The 20,488-nt window shown below is 34.4% G+C and overlaps 1 protein-coding gene across 2 annotated transcripts in view; it reads right to left on the minus strand.

The window, feature by feature from the left end:
- The window catches only part of pcp4a (Purkinje cell protein 4a), an 81,606-nt gene extending 61,873 nt beyond the window's left edge, over window positions 1-19,733 (minus strand). For both annotated transcript variants that reach the window (XM_030153406.1, XM_030153405.1), the window contains exon 1: window positions 19,600-19,733. In XM_030153406.1, coding sequence (XP_030009266.1) covers window positions 19,600-19,608 — 9 coding nt within the window. In that variant the 5' untranslated portion in view covers window positions 19,609-19,733. The remainder of the gene's footprint in view (window positions 1-19,599) is intronic.
- Window positions 19,734-20,488: the final 755 nt, after the last annotated feature.

Below are 20,488 nucleotides of genomic sequence, written 5' to 3' on the forward strand. Positions count from 1 at the left end.
ACAGCTGTCAATCAAACGGGATTCAGCCTTTGGACTGATCCTCCAATCAGCACGTGGAAGCCTGGCATCCAGCCCGGCTGAGCTCCGCCCACAGCTCCATTCACCCCCAGAGACGCTGAGCGTCCGGGGGCGGGACAACATCATGGCATTTATCCAATTAGCGTCCAGTTTAGAGTCAGTTTAAAGCAGTTCCACTCAGTCCCATTGAAGTGCATGGACGCTGAGCGTCTACGGACAAATGCACTGAGCAGAGATGGAGGAGAAAACAGACACGGGAATGGAGGAGAAGTGAACAACATCCAGTCTGATGATCTGTGATAAAAGCTGATTCTGAACCAACTCGTCTGTGAGATGAACGTGTTCCAACACATTTGGAGTCAATGAAATGTCAACACGACCGAACAGATTTAACCATTTAATTTTCATAATTTTAGGGGAAGCTGAGCTTCCACTGCAGTCTGACAGAAAACACCTCTGGTAAAAATACAAAAGTGAAGAAAGGCAAAGAGAAGCCACGAATGTAACCAAACATTCTAAAGTATCAAAGGCAATAACAAAGGGAGGGGAAGGCCAAGAACACAATGTTCCACTACCTCATTGTGGCTCCTCAACAACACTATGTCCAAAATGGAGTGGGCAGAAGCTGAGCTTATATTGTCCTATCTCAGTTTTACAAAACTAACATATACAATCTATTAAAAAAAACAACAGGTCAGCACTAAGTCACTGGAAAAGAGCTCAAGCTATAATACAGTACAAATACATACAAAAAGTACAGTTAAAATACATTTGCAAATGTATCGCAGATTCACAAACATTCATTTTCTATTTATGAGATTAAACTGTTAATTTAAAGTTTAATACTGTTAAAAAAAAAAAAAAAAAAAAAAGAGATAAAATTACTGACAATTAACCATTTAAGAAGTATTTGTTCTGTCAGTTGAACCAGACTTGTTTGATAATTGACAAATATCTTGTGTAATTACAGGAGGTTTCACAACAAAAATGTTGAATAAATGTATTTTTGTGAATGTATAACATGTATAAGCACTGATAAACTGTCCAAATAGTTTTTATCAGTGGATTGGACGATAGATAGATAGATAGATAGATAGATAGATAGATAGATAGATAGATAGATAGATAGATAGATAGATAGATAGATAGATAGATAGATAGATAGATAGATAGATAGATAGATAGATAGATAGATAGATAGATAGATAGATAGATAGATAGATAGATAGATAGATATTAAATGTTTTAACACATGTAAATATTCTTTATTAAACATTAAAAAGTAAAAAAAAAATGCAAAATCTTGTGTAAAGTTAGGGCAAAAAACTGTATTTCAATTATGGAAAATTAAAATTACCATATTTTTATGAGTGTTATTTTCCATTATTTAACAGTATTTTTTTGACACCCCTGCTGCCGGAATAATACCGTTTTTTTTACTTTTTTTTTTTACTTTTTACAGTGTAGTGTCGGGGTGGTTATATTTGGAATACTAGAAGCACTCGGAGAGTGCAGACCTCCGCCAAGGCTGATCAGTGGCCCCCCCGTGGGCCCCCCCACCCCCGATCACCACCAAAATTTAATCATTTCTTCCTCATCCCATTTCCAACAAACCCTGAAAATTTCATCCAAATCTGTCCATAACTTTTTGAGTTATGTTGCACACTAACGGACAGACAAACAAACAAACAGACAAACAAACAAACAAACAAACCCTGGCAAAAATATAACCTCCTTGGCGGAGGTAATAATAATAGGTTTACTGTTCAATATTACTGATTATTTCATGTAATCTTTTCAAATTTTCTTCTAACAAATGAGCCATAAAACTGCAAAGTGCTGAACCACACATTTATACCATGTAGTGTGCTGTTAAATGTGAAGTGGCTCCAACCGCAGACACATTCTACGACCAGCCCTTAAACCTGAACACATTCTGCCAAATGAATGGATGGTGTCTGGATGCAGCGACAGCTCCTGTAAACCATCCGACAATGATGGTGTTGCACTCAAATGTGTCCTGACAGATCTGCTGACCCGTGTCAACTGGAAATCTGCCAAAAAGAGGCGTTTCTCCACAACGATAAAACGCAAAAGAAACACAATGAGCGCTACAGCGGCCAACCGCCTCAGGGGTAATTATCAGACCACGGGGAAGTCTACTCTGGAAACATGAATAATTTAGTCTGAAACTCAGCCAGCGAGTTAAATGAAGTCAAGACAATCCAAAGTAAGACGTGTAAAACCAAAGAGGAGGATCAATGGGAAGAGGAAGGACAGGATGTTTTATGAAGAGAAGTTCACAAAGATCCAGAGGAAAAGGCAGCACATGCACCGCAGCACATGCACCACAACACATGCACCACAGCACATGCACCACAACACATGCACCACAACACATGCACCACAGCACATGCACCACAACACATGCACCGCAGCACATGCACCACAGCACATGCACATCAAACTGGTTTAATGAATAGTAAAGCATAATGTTGTTACTCAAAAGACAACATGCACATGATTTGGGTCAGTTTCCTGTTTTGCAGAAACACTCATGTTCTTGGACTGTAGGACACACACACACACACACACACACACACACACACACAATGGGTACGGTTACATGATGTTTTTTAAATCCGATTTATTTTTCCAGAAGAAATTAATCAGAAACTAAAGTATTTTCTCTTCTGTTTCCATGGAAAAGTTAAACCTGAATAAAGGTTTACATGAGGTATTAATGAGGTAGGTCAGTGAGCAGAAGGGTTTGTGCTGCAGTGCTCACGTTGCCTTGTTCTCGCTGCCCTTCTGTTAGCTTAGCTTAGCATAGTCACTGCATTTCCATGGTCACACGTAGCCAGTTTTTTAAAGGTGATTTGTCTTTTGTCAGTGATTTTGGGAAATCTGATTCTCTCTAATTATTTCTTTAGATCTGTGACTTACTGCATTCATACAATCTCGGGACTGTTGTGTTGACGGAAGTTGGAAAATCTTTGTTGGAAGGGATGCATGCGCTAAATTAGCTTTGCTTTACCGTTTTAGCTTTGCATTAGTTTTTATTTGCCCAGATTTTCTTCCTGCAGTAAGTCACATGACCATGATTTGAGCCTCAGTTTGTGATCATATTGACCCCAGCGGACTAAAGGAATGATTAGGAAGAACTGAATTTACCAAAATCACTCATAAAATACGACAAATCACCTATAAAAGCCTGGCTACGTCTGACCATAGGAATGAAGCCATTATGCTAAGCTAGGCTAAGCTAAGCTAACGGAAGGGCTGCGGGAACAAGGCAACGTGAGCACTGCAGTGCAAACTGTTCAGCCCACTTATGGAACTCATTAGTTCAGGACAAATGAATGAATAAAAAACAAGTGATGAACTGTTCCTTCAGGGTTTTCCAGGCTGGTAGATCCCATCAGAATAGCCCACTGGAACAGTTTGGGAAGACTAGACTGCAGTGAATATTCTTCCACCAGCGCAGAATGTGTGCGTCATCGCGACAGGACAAGACACTGAGCATGTGCAGAATGGAAGGAATAAAGTCCAAACGGAATAAAGGCTTTACATGTCCAGGAAGAATTTAGACCGCAATTAAAAGGGGATTAAACCAGTGACTTTAATCGGGTTTAAATTTAATCCGAACTTTCCTTTTTCAACTGGAATGGAACTGTGTTTACATGGGCGTCTGAAATAGGATCGAACCTTTAATCAGTTTAAACCAGGAATAAAAGTTGTCATGGAAACGCACAGAATGTTAACATTGCACTTTATCCTTTGCACTGACTGTGTTTTTACTATTGTTGTTTTTAACTTTGTAGATATTGCTGGAACCTATAAACTTCCCAAAGGGATGTAAAGTATCTGTCTGTCTGTCTGTCTATAGGATTGCTCCAAATGAATGCCTTAATTATCACAAAAATGGATAATTAATCCTAAAATCGGACACTCAAAGGTCTTAAAAATCTCAGATACAATAAATGATGTTGCTATGTTAACTTTCTAAAATATTTCTACAGAATTAGGATCAAATGATCAACACTACAGGGTGGGGAAGCAAAATGTACAATATTTTGAGGCAGGGATTGAAAGACAGTGTATGACCAATTAGTTTATTGAAAGTCAGGAGAATTTATTTGCCACAAGAAAATGTCCATAATAGAAAATGTTTTTATTCTATGTGTCCTCCTTCTTTCTCAATAACTGCCTTCACACACTTCCTGAAACTTGCACAAGTGTTCCTCAAATATTGGGGTGACAACTTCTCCCATTCTTCTTTAATAGTATCTTCCAGACTTTCTGGTAATAGTTTTGCTCATAGTCATTCTCTTCTTTCCATTATAAACAGTCTTTATGGACACTCCAACTATTTTTGAAATCTCCTTTGGTGTGACGAGTGCATTCAGCAAATCACACACTCTTTGACGTTTGCTTTCCTGATTACTCATATGGGCAAAAGTTTCTGAAAAGGTATGGATAATAGTGTTAGGTATGATTATGACATCAGTATATGTTTGGGTTCAAAACCACTGACGTAGTGCCTGCTGAGAAAAAACAACTAAATGTTCATTGTAAATTTTGCTTCCACACCCTGTAAGTACAGATTTGACTAACGGAGATGGGGATGAGCGGAGCCTCCAACAGTCGTTCCTGGGCAGAGGTATCAAGTAACAAAGTACAAATACTTAGTTACCTTACTTAAGTAGAAATGTTGGTTATCTATACTATAGCTTTTGTCCTAATGGCATTTTCTCCCCTTATATTTACTTGTGTACTTTAAGTAGTTTTGAAACCAGTACTTTTACACTTTTCACACCATCTACAGATATTATACAAAGCAGCAGCATTTCAGCTTGTAAAATAATAAATATATAAATACTATAATATATAATAAATAAGTAAGATATTTAGAGAAGGAAGTGTTTCAAGTGGGACGATGTGTTGTAATGATAAATAAACTGTTATTTGTTTGCAATACTTCCACAATAACTGGAAGTATTGCTCCAGGGCAGCTGTAGTTTAGCAGCACCAGAGTGAGAATGTGAGAGCGAATGAATAATGGATCAATAATGTGAAGCACTTTAGGTGCTTTGAAAAGCCCTATAGAAATAGAATCTGTTATTACCTCTACCAAGGAACAGTGGAGGTTATGTTTTCATGGGTTTGTCTGTTTCTTTGTTTGTAGGTTTGTTTGTTGTCTGATAACGTGTGTGTGTGTGTGTGTGTGTGTGTGGGGGGGGGGGGGGGGGGGGGGCTGATCTGCCTTGGCAGAGGTCTGCGCTCTCAGAGTGCTTTAATAGTGATTATCATTATTAATAAAGGCTTTTTTTAAAATAAATTAATATTTAGTTTATCAACTGAAATTGTGGGATTTTAGTTTGAAATGATGGAAGGAAGTATTGTGTTCCTCTTAAAACTTAGAGAAAGATGGATGGATGGATATAGTGCATTTCTATTGTAAATATATACTGCTTAATTCCAATTTTATATAAATACTGTATTTGTATAATGGCAGATTTCTTTTTCTCTTTATATTTCATGTTTCACACTGTATATTTTTTGTCTTTCTTTTATTTTCCTCGCTGTATATTTTTTGTCTTCCTTTTATTTTCCTCATATATTTTTTGTCTTCCTTTTATTTTCCCCGCTGTATATTTTTTGTCTTCCTCGCTGTATATTTTTTGTCTTTCTTTTATTTTCCTCGCTGTATATTTTTTGTCTTCTTTTTGTCTTCCTCGCTGTATATTTTTTGTCTTCCTCTTGTCTTCCTCGCTGTATATTTTTTGTCTTTCTTTTATTTTCCTCGCTGTATATTTTTTGTCTTCTTTTTGTCTTCCTCGCTGTATATTTTTTGTCTTCCTCTTGTCTTCCTCGCTGTATATTTTTTGTCTTTCTTTTATTTTCCTCGCTGTATATTTTTTGTCTTCCTCTTGTCTTCCTCGCTGTATATTTTTTGTCTTCCTCGCTGTATATTTTTGGTCATCCCTGCCTTTTTTTCTTGTGTAACTTGCTGCTGCCAACTGTGAAATACCCCAGTGTATTTATTTTCTACATGTAACTATTAGAAGAAGAGTAGGAGGAGACGCTGATGCTGCTGATTGACAGATGAATGGACTTGTGTTGACCTTTAACTCCTTTAACATATGTCTGTGCTGCTGCTGCTGAGTCTTCTATCAGACACTATGTGGATGTAAGAGCTTCCACACAATTCCCCTGAGAAATGATGTGTGACATTTTAAGCGCCTCGGGGTAAACCTGTGTGTGAGGTTCTATAGAAAAGCTGATAATGCTACTATAGCTCTGATCTCGTCTTGGCAGTTCAAGTGTAATCTGCTGTGTTTTCTCTGGTGTCAACTGTTCGGATTCGCTCCCAACTCACTGATGTTTGTCGTGGAAATAACCCGGCACAAGCCAGGATTACCCACACTGTAAAAAAAATTAAATTAAATTAAAAAAAAACAAAAAAACAAAAACTGTATTATTCTGGCAGCAGGGGTGCTGAAAAAATACTGTGAAATAACCATCTCATAAAAATACAGTAATTTTCCATAATTAAAATACAGTTTTTTTGCCCTAACTTTACATGAGATTTTGCTTTTTTTTTTTTTTGGACTTTTTAATATTTAATAAAGAATATTTACATGTATTAAACAATCACCTACCTTACCTAGAAATATATATTATATATATATATATATATATATATATATATATATATATATATATATATATATAAATAATTTTCAATGAGACTCAGTTGTACAATCCACTGATTAAAAACTGTATTTGGACAGTTTATCAGTGCTTATACATGTTATACATTCACAAAAATACATTTATTCAACATTTTTGTTGTGAAACCTGCCGTAATTCCACAAGATATTTGTCAATTAACAAACAAGTCTGGTTAAACTGACAGAACAAATACGTCTTTTACGGTTGTCAGTAATTTTATCTTGTTTTTTTTTTACAGTATTAAACTTTAAATGAACAGTTTAATCTCATAAATAGAAAAGAAATATTTGTGAAATTATGATACATTTGCAAATGTATTTCAACTGTATTTTTCTGTGAAACAAGAAAAAAATTCTTTTAAAAAAACTGAAATTTTATGGTTATTCACAGTTACAGTTTTTTCATGTTATTTTACATTTGACATGTAAAATCACAGTCTGTTTTTGTCATTTCATTGATATTTTCCTGTATCTTAAAAATACAGGAAAAATCTGTAAAATAAACAGTGAAAATTCTGTTAAATTACTTTTTTTTTTTTTTTTTACAGTGCACGAGGCCTGAGTGAAGCCTGTTGACAGTTTAGATGGATTACAGATTATTTGAGTGTAATCTCTGTTCATTGTTCAAAGCGGGATTAGGGTCAGACTACATGCCTCTCAACAAATGGAGACCAGCACATTAAAATGGGTGGATATTTCAGGTCAATAACGGAGAGAGAATCATATTAAATCAGGATGTTTCAAATTATCTTCATCCGCAGAAACACAGGCTGCTTTTTTTTTTTTTTTTTTTTAAATCAGCGTTTGAGTCCGGATTTCAATCACTTCATCTATATCTACAGTCAGCAAAACGCCGTTTTAAGGAAAATCCATCCGCGACCACTTTGCTCCATCTTAGCTTTCCGTCCTTTTTTACATCGATCAGCAACTTTTAACACTCTTATCTCATTAATTTAATAAAAAGGGCTCTCGTCCACTTTGGATGATGAAACAAATGGCTTTGCCAAGTAGCCAACGTAGCCCGGACTCTCTCTGTAATTAAAGTACGAGGTAGGTGTACACAGCATGAGACCACTTAAATGTTGATGCATTGATGGAAGGATGGGACGGTAAAACAGGATATCCCTTTTTAATTCCGCCTATGGCAATCTTTTGATAATTACATTTCCAAACAGATTTTATCCAGATGACTGGAGTATTACCATTTAATCATTCATACTCCGCAGCCTCGCCGCCAACATACAGAAAGTGATTCATCGCCGGGAAATAACTTAATATCCCAAAGGCCGGTCAAATCCGACAAAATCGAATGTCAAGCAGCACTTAAACGCAGCGTGGTGCAATTAACCTGGAGCACAATCACAGGGAAATTATGTGAATGTCGTATTTCCAGTTCAGCTCAGAGCTTTATTTGCATCAAGACGGACTCTAAAAGCTTTCATGTGACACAGAATTTGCACATTTCACACTAAAAAGCTCTATATGATGTGATAATGGAGTTCAAATGCAGAGAGAAATCTGTGGAGGAAGACATCTGAATATGATGGTACTTTTACATATGTTTTTTCTGCAGCTTGGACCTAAAACTGCTCTGGATTTAACTGGAGTTACTGTGAGATTAGCACCGTTTCCAGTGTCGACAGGTTCAGGGAATCTAATGCAATGAATCAGCTGTGTGTGTAATTAATTATGAGATAAATTAAAGAAAAATAAATGGTGTAAAAACACATCTATGAGCACTAAGACTGTACTATAGATAGATAGATAGATAGATAGATAGATAGATAGATAGATAGATAGATAGATAGATAGATAGATAGATAGATAGATAGATAGATAGATAGATAGATAGATAGATAGATAGATAGATAGATAGATAGATAGATAGATAGATTTCCTTTCTTAATCCTTAGGGGAAATTCTAAATCGTCACCTCTCCACATCAACAATAAAGAAATAAATAATGCTGAGTGTAAATGGCTAAAAATAAGTTCGATTAAAAAGAAAGTAGAATTATAAGATAACGTGTTTTCTATCTATCACATAAAAACATGAAAAAAAAAACAGTTTCTGCTCAAAGCAGAAACCTGGAACCACTTGTTTCAGTCTGTTTTCAGTCATACTTCAGCATCTGTCTGAACTAAAGGCTTCAGTTTGGTCCCACGTTAACCTGCAGTGTATTTCCTCCACCAGAGGGACTGGGATCACTTTACTTTGTTTGTTTGTTTGTTTGTTTGTTAGCAACTTTAGGGGAAAACTCTTCCACCCATCTTTCCCAAATCTTCCCCACAGATAGGCCTAGGCCCTGGGATGAACCCATTCCATTTTGGTCCCAGTAGGTCAAAGTTCAAGGTCACAGCAAGGTCACAACATCTACAAGTTTCCTATCTGTCATCATTGAGCAATTTTCCAAAATTCATAAAAAATTCAAAACGACTCTGATTAGCCTCCAGTTTGATCCACGTGTAGCTTAGAACTAGAGATGTAACGATTACCAGTATAACGATAAACCACAGTAAAATCGCCAACAGTTAGTATTACTGTTTAAATTCTAATTATCATGATAATCGTGTTTGATTACGCTTATGTAAAGATCTGCTTTTAGGTCAAATATTTGAGTATAGTTTTAATTTATTACAATTTTAATTTTCTATACCTAATATTTGGAACCAATATTCATTTTTAAAGTCTTTGAAAAGGTTCATTAAGCATCTGTGTGTTATTTATGCAATAAATTATATACATTTTCCAAATTGGATTTTATATATTTTGTGTGTTTTTTTGTCCTTTTATGTTGATATAGTAGGTTAAAGTGAAAAAATAATAGACAGATGAGATAGAAAAACAGATTCCAAACATGGGTGTAGTAAACATTTGTTTATATAGTATATAACAAAACCTGTCAATTAACTGTAAATAAACTAGCTGTCTGGATTTTAATTCCTATCTATCTATCTATCTATCTATCTATCTATCTATCTATCTATCTATCTATCTATCTATCTATCTATCTATACATAGGAATTAAAATCCAGACAACTAGTTTATTTACAGTTAATTGACAGGTTTTGAAAGATAAATCAGTTGTTTTTATATGTGGTACATCATTTTATTACATCAAATATTAATTGATATACAAGTTTTTGACAAAAAATTATGTGATAAACAACTAATAACAGAACTTTTCTGCAATTTTAAGCCTTACTATATGTTTTATATCAATGTTCATCCATATTTATAGGTAATTTGATTGTTTTAGTACATGTAAATATTATTTATCAAACAAAAAAAGTCCAAAAAATATGCAAAATCTTATATAAAGTTAGGGCAAAATACTATATTTTATTTATGGAAAATTACCATATTTTTATGAGATGGTTATTTTCTGTTATTTAACAGTATTTTTTTGGTAGAATAATACTGGTTTTTTACAGTTTTTTTTGTTTTGTTTTTTTTTTTTACAGTGTAGGCTAAGGTATCTAGTCTGTTGCAGAATAAAAAGATGCCTAAAGTGAGTGTGGATGCTTCCATTTCAGACTATATTTACCCTGTTTGTAGTGTAACCCTGCTGCATCTCCTGCCGTGAAACAAGTTGGTAATAAAGCACAGGAGAAATCATTATCTTTAGCTGAAAATCTGAAAAGTGGAACTGACATTTTTTGGCAACTGTTCACAGTTGGCTGAAACCGCTCCACTGTGAGCCATCTAATTAAAGTTTAGTTGAACAACCTGAGGCCTAAACAGAGGAGGAATAAAGCTGCAGATCATCACAAAAAAACCAAACATGAAAACAGCCAGATACTCAAACGCCACAACATCAGGAAAAACATACAACAAACCGCACAGATCTGACTGACTGGGACGCGAATGATGAAATTATATGTTACAGAAAAAACTAATTCTGCATATTAAGCTAAAAATAGTGAGATATTACATCATAGGATGCATTGATTTTGCAGGAAACAACAGAGGAATGGAGCCGGTTTCAGAGAATTTAAAAGCAGAAGGAGCAAAATGAGGCTGAGTGAGATGTTTCTGCAAAAAATAGAGATTTCATATCAAAATGCAAATAAATATGATTCATTTGTGTGTTCTGAATGGTTCAGCTTTATAAGAAATACATGCACAATGTGCTATTTGTAGGTTTATACATGATCTTAGTGCATGTGTCTGTTGAAAGGCAAGATTTAGTATGTTTTAGCATTATTTCCATGTCATTTTTGCATCATTTTGCTCATTTAATGACATGTTCTGGTTGCATTTTCTACTTCTTCAGCTCCATTGATTTATGATTTACTTCATACCATAGTTTAATATCAAATAAATCTAGTTTAAGTTTTTAATTGTGATGTTTTTTGGTCATAGACCATTCCATAATGCACTTTTAGGTTGTGTCATATCTGTTGTTTTAAGGTTTTATCAACAAAATGCAAATAAACAGGATTAATTTGTGTGTTCTGAATGGTTCAGCTACATAAGAAATATGTGCCCAGTAGACTATTAATAGGTTAATACATGATCTTAGTGTATGTGTCTGTTAAAAGGCATGAAAACAGTCAAGATTTAGTATGTTTTAGCATTATTTCTACATCATTTTGCTCGTTTTAATGACAATCTGGTTGCATTTTCTACTTCTTCAGCTCCATTGATTCATGATTTACTTCATACCATAGTTTAATATCAAATAAATCTAGTTTAAGTTTTTAATTGTGATGTTTTTTGGTCATAGATTATTCCATAATGCACTTTTAGGTTGTGTCATATCTGTTCTTTTGAGGTTTTATCAACAAAATGCAAATAAACAGGATTCATTTGTGTGTTCTGAATGGTTCAGCTTCATAAGAAATACATGCACAATGCACTATTAGTAGGTTTATACATGATCTTAGTGCATGTGTCTGTTAAAATGCATGAAAACAGTCAAGATTTAGCATGTTTTATCATTATTTCCATGTCATTTTGCTCGTTTAATGACATGTTCAGGTTGCATTTTCTACTTCTTTAGCTCCATCGATTCATTATTCACTTCAAACAGTACTGTAATATCATATAAATCCAATTTTTAAGTTTTTAATTGTGATGTTTTTTTGGCCATAGAGTATTCCAAATCACACAAATCTGACTAAGTAGAACACAATGATGAAATTATATGTTACAGAAAAAACTAATTCTGCATATTAAGCTAAAAATAGTGAGATATTACATCATAGGATGCATTGATTTTGCAGGAAACAGAGGAATGGAGCCGGTTTCAGAGAATTCAAAAGCAGAAGGAGCAAAATGAGACTGAGTGAGATGTTTCTGCAAAAAACAGGGATTTCATGTGTAAAATAACAGTGAAAAGGTGAAGATGCAGGCTGTAGAGGTGCTCATTTGTGAGTGTGTGTTGTGATGATTGGCTGGATAGAGCGGTGTGGGAAAGACACTTTTTTTCATCACCATGGTGACACGGTAAAATACATGTTTAAGCCGTTTGATGGGCTGATGTTTATGGACACTACCAGGGTGAATCAGCTGCAGAAACAGGAGCACAGGCACCGTTACAACCATGTTCAAACCAAAAAAAAATAAATACAACAATTAATCCAGTTCCAGTAACCACAGTGTGATTTTGAATATTTTATTAATCGTTGCAGCTCTTTCCTGTGGCACCGAGGCCATTTGGATTTCAGCCGTGATGCAGTTAACATGAAAAATATCTGTGGTGCTTCTATAGATGCATTTACTGCCTCTACACTGTAAAAAAAAATCTGTCATTTAACAGAATTTTCACTGTTTATTTTACAGATTTTTCCTGTATTTTTAAGATACAGGAAAATATAAATGAAATGACAAAAATACACTGATTTTATATGTCAAATGGAAAATAACATGAAAAAACTGTAACTGTGAATAACCAGAAAATTTCAGTTTTTTAAAAGAATTTTTTCCTTTTTTCACAGAAAAATACAGTTAAAATACCTTTGCAAACGTATCATAATTTCACAAATATTTCTTTTCTATTTATGAGATTAAACTGTTAAAGTTTAATACAGTAAAAAAAAAAAAAAAAATTAAAACCAGTTAAAATTACTGACAATTAACCGTAAAAGAAGTATTTGTTCTGTCAGTTGAACCAGACTTGTTTGTTAATTGACAAATATCTTGTGTAATTACAGGAGGTTTCACAACAAAAATGTTGAATAAATGTATTTTTGTGAATGTATGACATGTATAAGCACTGATAAACTGTCCAGATACAGTTTTTTATCAGTGGATTGGACAACTGAGTCTCATTGAAAATTATTTTATATATATATATATATATATATATATATATATATATATATATATATATATATATATACATATTTATGTAATTTGATTGTTTTAATACATGTAAATATTCTTTATTAAACATTAAAAAAAAAAAAAAATCTCATGTAAAGTGAAGGCAAAAAAACTATTTTAATTATGGAAAATTACCGTATTTTTATGAGATGGTTATTTTCTGTTATTTTACAGTATTTTTTTGGCACCCCTGCTGCCGGAATATTACCATTTTTTTATGTTTTTTTTTTTACAGTGTACTTATCCCATCATTGTTCAAGTACCTGCAGAACAAACACTAAATGAATCCTCTGGGTTTGACAGACGACGCTGAGGTGGTTTTTATTTATTTAAACAGGTAAAAATATCTGTAATTCGTCATGAACCGGCTTCATTGTCCAGTCTTTTACAATTCCAGAGCGATTATGTAAGGAAGAAAAGCAGTAGGTAGATGGGGCTGCTATTGATTTGGATTGAATTATTCATTGGGAACATTGTCTTCTCAAGGCCTGGGCTCTTCATAGACACACGAACCTGCCGCTAAGTTCTCCCACATGAAAGGTGTTCTTAAATATGTTATAAGACTGTGTTTTCTGAGCAGGACAGAGGAGGGCGGACCAAGTACATGATGTGTGACAGGCTGAACAAAAACACAGCAGACGATGGAAATAAAAGATTCATAATGACAGAAGTGAGGGTTCGTGATGTTTAGAAGCTGTGGTCGTGAAGGATCACCATGAAAGGAAGGATGATGGGTTTAGTTTTAGTCTCACAATTATTACACATTTGACATGATTTTAGTGCATGTGTCTGTTAAAAGGCATGAAAAGAGTCAAGAAACAGCATGTTTTAGTATTATTTCTATGTTGTTTTGATTCATTTTACTCTTTGTATGACATGTCCTGGTTGCATTTTCTACTTCTTCAGCTCCACTGATTCATTTTTTACTTCATACAGTGGTTTAATATCAAATTAATCTAATTTAAGTTTTTAATTGTGATGTTTTTTGGCCATAGACTATTCCATAATGCACTTTTAGGTTGTGTCACATCTGTTATTTTAACATTTTATCAGCAAAATGCAAATAAATATTATTAATTTGTGTGTTCTGAATGGTTCAGCTTCATAACAAATACATACACAGTAGATTATTAGTAGGTTTATACATGATCTTAGTACGTGTGTCTGCTGAAATGCATGAAAACAGTCAAGATTTAGCATGTTTTAGCATTATTTCCATGTCGTCGTGCATAATTCTGCTCGTTTTATATAATCTGGTTGCATTTTCTACTTCTTTAGCTCCATTGATTCATTTTTTACTTCATACCATAGTTTAATGTCATATAAATCTAGTTTAAGTTTTTAATTGTGATGTTTTTTGGTCACAGAGTATTCCATAATGCACTTTTAGATTGTGCCATATTTGCTGTTTAAAGGTTTTATCAACAAAATGCAAATAAATAGGATTCATTTGTGTGTTCTGAATGGTTCAGCTACATAAGAAATATGCACCCAGTAGACTGTTAATAGGTTTATACATGATCTTAATACATGTGTCTGTTAAAAGGCATGAAAAAAGTCAAGATTTAGTATGTTTTAGCTTTACTTCTACATCATTTTACATTATTTTACTCTTAATTATATAATCTGGTGGCATTTTCTACTTCTTTAGCTCCATTGATTCATTTTTTTTTTAACTTCATACCATAGTTTAATATCATATAAATCTAGTTTAAGTTTTTAATTGTGATGTTTTTTGGCCATAGATTATTCCATAATGCACTTTTAGGTTGTGTCATATCTGCTGTTTAAAGGTTTTATCAACAAAATGCAAATGAATAGGATTAATTTGTGTGTTCTGAATGGTTCAGCTACATAAAATATATGTGCCCAGTAGACTATTAATAGGTTTATACATGATCTTAGTACATGTGTCTGTTAAAACGCATGAAAACAGTCAAGAAACAGCTTGTTTTGTTAGTATTTCCATGTCGTTTTTGCATCAATTTGCTCATTTAATGACATGTTCTGGTGGCATTTTTTACTTCTTTAGCTCCATTGATTCATGATTTACTTCATACCATAGTTTAATATCAAATAATTCTAATTTAAGTTTTTAATTGTGATGTTTTTTGGTCATAGACTATTTCATAATGCACTTTTAGGTTGTGTCATATCTGCTGTTTTAAGGTTTTATCAACAAAATGTAAATAAATAGGATTAATTTGTGTGTTCTGAATGGTTCAGCTTCATAAATACTTCCACAGTAGACTATTAGTAGGTTTATGCATGATCTTAGTGCATGTGTCTGTTGAAATGCATGAAAACAGTCAAGATTTAGCATGTTTTAGCATTATTTCCATGTCGTTTTGCATCATTTTGCTCATTTAATGACATCATCTTGCTGCATTTTCTACTTTTTCAGCTCCATCAATTCATTATTCACTTCATACCACAGTTAAATATCACATAAATCCAGTTTAAGTTTTTAATTGGGATGCTTTTGGCCATGGACTATTCCATAATGCACTTTTAGGTTGTGTCATACTTGCTGATTTTTTCTTTTTTTTTGTGATCAACTTTTTATTTGTTTTAAACAAAATATATTACACATAGCTTGTTGTACGTCCATTTTACCAGATTTACACCATGTATAGAGACAGATTACATGAAAGTACCTACCCTGTATCTTGTGTAAATAATAATATACAAATGAAAACAAAGAAGACCAAAAAAATAAACTAAACCCCCACCCCCACCGATCCAGAGCCTTGGTTAGCAGAAATATTCCAAAATTGTTGGAGATGAATGATGACAGGTATCTAAACTTCAGTTGCTTCACTCTTAGCCCCATGTGCTATTGCTATAGATTGTCCCAAATAACAACGTCCAAAAACATTCATGTCCAAGCACCAGTTGTAAAACCATTAGACGGTTTCCAGCGTGTTGCCACCATATTCTTACATCTGTTGTTTTGAGGTTTTATCAACAAAATGTAAATAAATATGATTCATTTGTGTGTTCTGAATGGTTCAGCTTCATAAGAAATATGTGCACAGTACAGTATTAGTAGGTTTATACATGATCTTAGTGCACGTGTCTGTTGAAATGCATAAAAACAGTCAAGATTTAGCATGTTTTAGCATTATTTCCATGTCGTTTTGCCATGTCGTCAGTGACAGATTTCCAAACGTCAGTCGCTTCACTCTTAGCCCCACGTACTATTGCTATAGAATGTCCCAAATAAGCAACGTCCAGAAACATTCATGTCCAAAGCACCAATTGTAAAACCATTAAGCAGTTTCCACACTGTAAAAAAATCTGTATTTTAACAGAATTTTCACTGTTTATTTTACACGTTTTTCCTGTATTTTTAAGATACAGGAAAATATCAATGAAAGGACAAAAATAGACTGTGATTTTACATGTCAAATGGAAAATAACAGGAAAAAACTGTAACTGTGAATAACCAGAAAATTTACATTTTTCAGAAGAAATGTTTTCTTTTTTCACAGAAAAATACAGTTAAAATACATTTGTAAATGTATCATAATTTCACAAATATTTCTGTCCTATTTATGAGATTAAACTGTTAATGTAAAGTTTAATACTGTAAAAAAAAAAAAAAATTAAAACCAGATAAAATGACTGACAATTAACCGTTAAAGAAGTATTTGTTCTGTCAGTTTAACAAGACTTGTTTGTTAATTGACAAATATCTTGTGTAATTACAGGAGGTTTTACAACATAAATGTTGAATAAATGTATTTTTGTGAATGTATAACATGTATAAGCACTGATAAACTGTCCAGATACAGTTTTTATCAGTGGATTGGACAACTGAGTCTCATTCATATATATATATATATATATATATATATATATATATATATATGAAATTTGATTGTTTTAATACATGAAAAAATTCTTTACTAAACATTAAAAAGTCAAAAAAATATGCAAAATCTCATGTAAAGCTAGGGCAAAAAACTGTGTTTTAATTATGGAAAATTACCATATTTTTATGAGATGGTTATTTTCCGTTATTTAACAGTATTTTTTCGGCACCCCTGCTGCTGGAATAATACTGTTTTTTCCAGTTTTTGTTTTTTTTACAGTGTAGAATGTCCCAAATAAACAACGTCCAAAAACATTCATGTCCAAGCACCAACTGTAAAACCATTAGACAGTTTCCAGCGTGTGGCCATCATTTTCTTACATTTGATGTTCTGAGGTTTTATCAACAAAATGTAAATAAACATGACTCATTTGTGTTCTGAATGGTTCAGCTTCATAAGAAATATGTGCCCAGTACAGTATTAGCAGGTTTATACTGCACTGGTGTAAAAATATGGATTTAAAATACAATTATAAGTATATAGTTAATCGTCCAGTGCCACCACAGCTCCTGCAGATCTGAAGGCTGCTTCTCCCTCAGTGGACAGTATTCTGTTTGTTCAGAGAACATCTTTTCATCAGTCCAGTTGGGGTGAATAAACTCCAGATAAGGTCTGCACTCCACCGCCTGCTCTGTGAGAATGTTTTATTTCTCTGTGTTCGCAGCAAGCCTTGAATAATTCAGTGAATATAGGATGTGCTCTTTGCCAGTGAATCATTTCTCACTGAAGATCTGCGGCTTTTCTGCGCTCCTCCTCTAACCTACACTTCCACATTCCCACACATTCACAGCCTCTTGTCTTTTTTTTTTTTTACATCCAAGTTGTAATGGCTCAACTCATGCATGGACTCAGTGGAGGTCAGCGCCGCCTCTGCTTCATCCAGCTTGTGTTCATGCTGGGTTGAGCTTTTGAAATGTCAAAATTATGCCACCATAAGTCATCTAGGATGCAGCGGCGTACTTGCACACATGCTCAGATATTGCAAATACTGAGTGTAATTTTAGAACTTGAGTCAAACCGGCTCAAAATTAATGAATAATGTACTTGTGCATGGTGGCAAGTGCCAGATAATAAAAAATAATGACGCTGATTTAAGTAAAAATCACATCATTAACCCTTTCATGCATGAATTATGAGAACCTTAATCAAGTTTTTAATTCCTCTTTAGGCAGAAAAAAAAAAAAACAATGTCGCTGACATGTTTTTATGAACCTCTTTTTCACAGTTGCAAAAATGTCCACTCAGCTGGACACCATGTGTTTAGTTTTTGAAGCAAAGAAACATGTATTTACTGATATAAAGTGTGAAAATTATTAAATAAAAATATTTCTCATGCTGCTAATCTGATGTTTTCTCACATTTTAACACAGTCTAATACTAGTTATTACTCACTTCATGGACATAATCTACAAAAAGAAAAAAAAATGTTTAAAAAACACCCCTGTAAATTACAGTCTAATGACAATTAGAAATTGATTGTGCATTGAATTAAAATGTGAGAAAACACCAGATTAGCAGCATGAGAAATATTTTTATTTCATAGTTTTCACACTTTATATCAGTAAATACATGTTTCTTTGCTTCAAAAACTAAACACATGGTGTCCAGCTGAGTGGACATTTTTGCAACTGAAAAATAGGTTCATTAAAAAAAAAAAATGTCAATCACATTGTTTATTTGTTTTTTTTTCTGCCTAAAGAGGAATTAAAATCTTGATTAAGGTTCTCATAATTCATGCATGAAAGGGTTAAAATGTAATGTCAATCATCACATGTAGCCTATTTAGTCATTAAAACATTGGTGTTTTAAAAGAATGCCAAAAAAAAACCCATAACAGATCCAGTCTTTTGGCTCTTTTCAGTGAACGGCTCCCTTCAAAGAACCAAAAGTCCCATCACTACTGTAATTCCACATTTCCAGATTTTAACCCTTTCATGCACAGTGGTCACTACAGTGGACAGCTGTTCAAAGACATTCTTCTGTATATTCAGGGCTTTGGTTGTTTTAGTTGCATATCAACCAACACAGTGGACGCTTATGCATCATTCCATATAATGCAATTCATTCTATTACTGTAACTTGTTGATAAACCTGATCTACACTAACATGTTTGAGTGTAAAAAATTGCTATAGTTGTTATTAGACTGTAATTAACAGGGTTTTTTTTTTAACAATAAGTTATCTTTTTTTGCATATTATCTCCATGAAGTGCGCAATAACTAGTATTATAGTCTGATAAAATGTGAGAAAACATCAGATTAGCAGCATTAAATATGTTTTTATTTCATAGTTTTCACACAGTATATCAGTAAATACATGTTTCTTTGCTTCTAAAATCAAGCATATAGTGTCCAGCTGAGTGGACACTTTTGTAACTAAGCTTCATTAAAAAAATTCAATTGCATTGTTTGTGTTTTTTTTCATGCCTAAAGAGGAATAAAAACACTCAGGAAAAAAAAAACTTGATTAAGGTTATCATAATTCATGCATGAAAGGGTTAAATTGCTGTTTCATGAGATGGATGCGCTGATGCTTCGCCTGATGTTTTCTCCTGTTTCCTGGACCTTGCAGTAAAAGTGCACCAACAGCTGCTTGCAGGTGGTGCAGGTGGTGCAGGTTCACCCGCTCAGACCTACCTCACTCATGGCTGCGCTGCGGGAGTGTGCGCTGGGCTCCGGCTCTGCTGGATGGAGGTGGCTACGGTCCGCTCCGTGATGCTGCGCTCTGAGATGCGGCTTTTATAGCGGCGGCGGCAGCGGCAGCCTCGCGCTCCGCTGCATGCGCGTCTCCTGCAAACCGGTGCGCGCGGGCGGCTCCACTCTCTGGTCCAACCTGCGCGTCTGCCATAATCTGACACGTGTTCGTGGATCCTTCAGCTCCTGATGCCAGTGGGATGGAGAGGATGATGAAAATGCACGCAAAATAATGAAACACAAAAAGGATGGAGCATGGAAACAGACGGAAATGACAGGAAATGATGCGAATAGTGATCAATATTAGAGGAACACACACTTCTGAGGATGAAAATAAAGCCTGAAACTGGAGGAAGAAAAGCAGGGACATGAACCTTTAAACTGGAGGAAGAAAAGCAGGGACATGAACCCTTAAACTGGAGGAAGAAAAGCAGGGACATGAACCCTTAAACTGGAGGAAGAAAAGCAGGTACATGAACCTTTAAACTGGAGGAAGAAAAGCAGGGACATGAACCTTTAAACTGGAGGAAGAAAAGCAGGGACATGAACCCTTAAACTGGAGGAAGAAAAGCAGGGACATGAACCCTTAAACTGGAGGAAGAAAAGCAGGTACATGAACCCTTAAACTGGAGGAAGAAAAGCAGGTACATGAACCTTTAAACTGGAGGAAGAAAAGCAGGTACATGAACCTTTAAACTGGAGGAAGAAAAGCAGGGACATGAACCCTTAAACTGGAGGAAGAAAAGCAGGTACATGAACCCTTAAACTGGAGGAAGAAAAGCAGGGACATGAACCCTTAAACTGGAGGAAGAAAAGCAGGGACATGAACCCT

Source organism: Sphaeramia orbicularis, chromosome 14 (genome assembly GCF_902148855.1).
Source record: "Sphaeramia orbicularis chromosome 14, fSphaOr1.1, whole genome shotgun sequence".
Lineage (NCBI taxonomy): Eukaryota > Metazoa > Chordata > Actinopteri > Kurtiformes > Apogonidae > Sphaeramia > Sphaeramia orbicularis.